Source organism: Triticum dicoccoides, chromosome 7B, assembly GCF_002162155.2.
Source record: "Triticum dicoccoides isolate Atlit2015 ecotype Zavitan chromosome 7B, WEW_v2.0, whole genome shotgun sequence".
NCBI lineage: Eukaryota > Viridiplantae > Streptophyta > Magnoliopsida > Poales > Poaceae > Triticum > Triticum dicoccoides.
The window spans coordinates 358,111,709-358,116,043 of NC_041393.1; the positions used below are offsets into that span (position 1 = coordinate 358,111,709).

The 4,335-nt window shown below is 43.2% G+C and overlaps 1 protein-coding gene and 1 long non-coding RNA gene across 2 annotated transcripts; both read right to left on the reverse strand.

The window, feature by feature from the left end:
* Positions 1-395: 395 nt before the first annotated feature.
* Positions 396-2,040, reverse strand: LOC119342240. The gene is made up of 2 exons (XM_037614085.1): positions 1,246-2,040; positions 396-1,135 (listed from the first exon to the last, which is right to left on the reverse strand). Exons 1-2 carry the CDS (start codon positions 1,798-1,800, stop codon positions 491-493), a joined length of 1,200 nt encoding a protein of 399 aa, XP_037469982.1. The 5' UTR covers positions 1,801-2,040; the 3' UTR covers positions 396-490.
* Positions 2,041-2,185: 145 nt separating this feature from the next.
* LOC119338165 lies at positions 2,186-2,840 on the reverse strand. The gene is made up of 3 exons (XR_005163818.1): positions 2,732-2,840; positions 2,456-2,527; positions 2,186-2,311 (listed from the first exon to the last, which is right to left on the reverse strand). It is a non-coding gene; the product is annotated as an uncharacterized LOC119338165 (long non-coding RNA).
* Positions 2,841-4,335: the final 1,495 nt, after the last annotated feature.

Consider the following 4,335-nt stretch of genomic DNA (forward strand, 5'->3'; position numbering starts at 1 on the left):
GAATTGGCGTGAGAAGGAGGACATGTCAAGATTGATCGGAGAAGGAGCGCAAGAGCCTTCAAGGTTCAACACATCGGGTTAGCTATACAAGTGATCGACTATTCATGAACTCTAAAAAAACCTCCTAAGAAAATTCCGTGCATTGAAGATTGAAATTTTCTGTATATTTCCCTCTCATATGTGTGCCATACACACAAGCTAGATAGTAGGTTGTCCATGAAAAGAAGTGGGATACAACTAGCATTGATGTGTATGGGTTTTTCTCTACATTTAGTGTTAAAAATCTACAGAACCCATATAAATTTCTTGCGTGGATACAAAATATCTTACTTGAGTAAATCTAGTAGAATCCTCGATTCCACGACTCGATTCTGTCTACGGAAAATCGACCCGACTCTGACTACCTTGCTCCACAACCTTCTGGACCTGCTTGAATGATATTTAGATCTTGCCATCTGATAGCTGCACGCTTTATCTCATCCACTACTAACTAGCAAAAATCCATCGTTGCCATATCTTCAAAAATAATACCATCTAGCATTGCCGCCTCCCTGCCTACACGGACAACAGGACCTGGGCATATCATCTTTGAGAAAAGGATAGAAAAGAAAACCTTTACAGCAAGCGCGTCATTTGAATCATCGACTACAAGCTGCTTCAACACAGTCCTCAGGTCTTTCGTGTCAACCACAGAAGCTTTGCTGAAACCCAACTCCGCCTTAAATCTAGCCATTGACTCATCATGGCCACTATCAGCTGGCATGGGAGCTGTGTCATCACCCATAGGGAACCCAAAACACGGATGCATGGTTTCTTTGCTGACTACAAGAACTTTATTAGGGCCACAGTCAATGCACATTGTGGTCGTGTCAATATTCTTCATCAAGTGACACATCAGAAGGCGCGACACATTGCCCTTCAGAACCCAGTTAAATACACAGCCGAAACCAGCCTTAGGAACAATATCTTTATGTCGTGTCTCAAGCAGAGCAACTGCCTCGGAAACCTCTCCCAAAGAACAATGAATAGTTACATTGATCCTATCACAAGCACCGGCATTTGATGCCACGGACTTTGTCGCCTTCTTCTTTGGTCCACTCCCAGCAACCTTGGGCCGACGCTTCCTAGAAACAACCTACCAATGGAAAACAAGCAAAAAGAAGGCAGTTAGCATGCAGACAACAGACCAGTTATTTACCAAAAAAAAGGAAAACAGAATAAACAAACATAGATTGGAACATATACATTATTCCCGTCGAGCCCAATGCCATCAATAGAAGGACCTCGACAACCACCTCCAGCCTCTGAACCCTCGAAAGAAACATGTTTTCCATCAAGCTTAACACTCTGATAGACACGATCAACCACTGGACCACTGGCAATGCGTGGACTCCAACGCGGAGATGGATCAACAATCTTACTGGCTACGCCGCTGGCTGGATGGGTGCCACGAAGTCCATGCTTAATCTTTGCAACAACTATCCCGCGCTTCCCATGACTAGAAGATACTACAGGGCCACCTTCACTCACCGAACCCACTTTTGCAGTTACATTCAGACTAGCAGAGACATCCAGTGATGTGCCAACTTGCACACGGACTCCAACACATGCATCTGGAACATGAGAACTGCTGGTGACATTTGTGGAATCAACTACACCTTTGGGGAGCCTCAACCGCTTCTTCCTCTCATGAGCATCAACTTTCTCTGGAAAAAATATCCGCTTCTCTACCTGCCTTATCTCCTCGTTCCTTAACTGCTGTGAGACCATATAATCCTGTGTAACAATCTCATTGCCCATGACTGACTGCTATTGCGTATCTCACAACACTGGAGTTGGGCTGCACGAAATATTGTCTCCATCGGAAGCCCTACATGGTTCAACATTGGGAGGCACACCCATGTTGCACGGCAGTGGGGAATTGGGCGCAACATGCTCGGCATTGATGTCATGGCAAGAATGCATGATCAAATTGTTAACATCTGGCGACGAAATACCTGCAAGTTCTAGAGCAAAAAATGCACCCGGAAAAACAGTTAGATAAAAAATATAAAAACACAACAACTCAAAACAGCAACTAAAAAAATGAGGAAAACTAAATGAATCTGAACAAATTCCAACAAAAAACCTTCAACATTGTCAGCACTCATATGAGGAGCGCAAATGACACCATCGACTTTGCACAACTCATTTATTCCGCTCGCATTTGCCTTGCTATCAACCATACCACCCCCCTCACCTGCATCCTCATCACTGCCTTCGCCATTAACTAGTGACACCTTGCCCAAAGCAACGGCAGCAGCATCAACTCCTACTCGCATATTTAGACATGGATAGGAAAAGTTAGCAAGAAAAATTCGTGATGAACATACACAGAGAAATTTAAAAACAAAAAAGCAGTTAACTACTTCCATTTCTGAAGTTATGTGCAATTAACTGAAATATGATGACTAACCATTTGCACAACCAGCACCCCTTCTAATCGAACTCATCCCGATGAAAACAAACACCTCACACTCACCGCCGCCTGTATGCATATAGAAAATGACCCCAACTTAGATAGAAACTTATGACTGAAGACATGACGCATAAATCCAAAAAATGGCAATTAATAAAAACAAGAATCAATTGCCCCGCAACCATAGTACCAAGATGAATTCGGGAGAACAAATACTAATACACACCCACCCAACCACTCCCTCCCCGCGACGAAAACCTTAAGAAAACATACCTGAAGAACGGGCGAGATCCCCTTGCAGATCCAACGACGAGGATGAAGATGACTACCACCGCGCTAGGCAGAACAAAAACACGCCGTCTCCTGCTTCCGACGAATACCACCGCCCGACGGCCGGTTGGTTAGGGTTAGAAGCAATCATTGGTGACGGCGCCGCGGCGTCTGCCCTAGGGTGAAGGAAGTAGTTCCGGCGAGAGAAAATAAAGACAGAGGACCGCAAATGAAGTAGTTAAGACAGAGAGTCCATATGAGACGGCGCTGGTAACAGTCAGACAAATAGACGAAAATGACGCATAAAAACAAAAAGCCCATATAGGCCCACAAGCGCACACGCTTGTTAGCCCAACGCCCCAACCACCTCTCCCCTCCCAGATAGCCCAAATGTGCCCCGTTAGTTTGCTCAACCTAACTAATCAAAAGTTGATCATCCACGTCTGTTAGCACAAAACAAAAATACTAGCAGTTAGCTTGCGCTAAACAAACAGTTACTACTCGTAAAACAATGAGTTACAATTAAACATAGTGAATCAATTGCAGTTAGCCGGACAAAAAATCATATAAAAAAAGATGACTTGTGTACTATATAAAAAAAGAAAGAAAAATAAAACCAAAAATAATTTATATAGATATTGTTGGGGGCGTGCCCCACCAATCCCCTCCCACCTCGCAGTCAGCCCAAACATACCCCATCAGTTAGTAAACGAAAAAACCCAATCGCTTGAAGTTGACTCATACTTACCACACCCCTCCACCCCCCAAACAGCCCCGCGGTGGGCAGTTATCTCTGCTAGCTAATAGAAGGAAAAATGGACACTCCCTAAAGGGAAGTTATCTTATATTAGCTTCTGCAGTTATCTGTTGAAACTAAACGCTGCTTTGCGGCAGTTAATGCACACAAAACACCATATTCTATCCAGTCAACAAAGCCCTTTTCAGGAGTTATCTTTAATAGCTACCGCACTTAGCTATGAACAATCTCTTTCGGCAGATATCTTTGCTAACTACTCCCTCCGTTCCTAAATATTTGTTTTTCTAGAGATTTCAACAAGTGACTACATACGGAGCAAAATGAGTGAATCTACACTCTAAAATATGTCTATATACATCCGTATATGATAGTCCTTTGAAATATCTAAAAAGACAATTATTTAGGAACGGAGGGAGTAAATCCTTGCGTGAAAAAAAAGAGGGCAGACTATTGAAAAGTTGTGTGTCAGTTATCTTTACTAGGTACTGTAGTTACGAGTGAACACTCCCTTCCGGCAGTTAACTCATGCAAGATCATTTGCTACAGTTAGCTTATTATTATAAGCCAGTTAGGTACTACTACATGCCGCTGGTTGACTCTATTTTCTTTTCGCCCGCGCAAAAAATGAAATCCCCAATGCAGAAAAACCAAAAATTACGCAAAACTAATTGCCGTAAAGACCCGTACACACCTAATGATACGACATTTACATGAGATTGCTGACATAAGCCTGGATACGAAAGGATTCCCACGCCCCGCAAACAGTCCATCTACAACAGACCAACCCACAAGTAATCCACCAAATCCAATGCCCGGAATGGAAAATTGAGCACCAACATAACAAAACTAA

Excerpts from the sequence above, each read along its gene's own strand:
- LOC119342240 (XM_037614085.1), bottom strand. The coding sequence starts at position 1,800 with ATGGGCAATGAGATTGTTACACAGGATTATATGGTCTCACAGCAGTTA. Across the intron at positions 1,136-1,245 it reads TTGGGCTCGACGGGAATAAT|GTTGTTTCTAGGAAGCGTCG; the intron begins GTATATGTTCCA and ends TTCCATTGGTAG.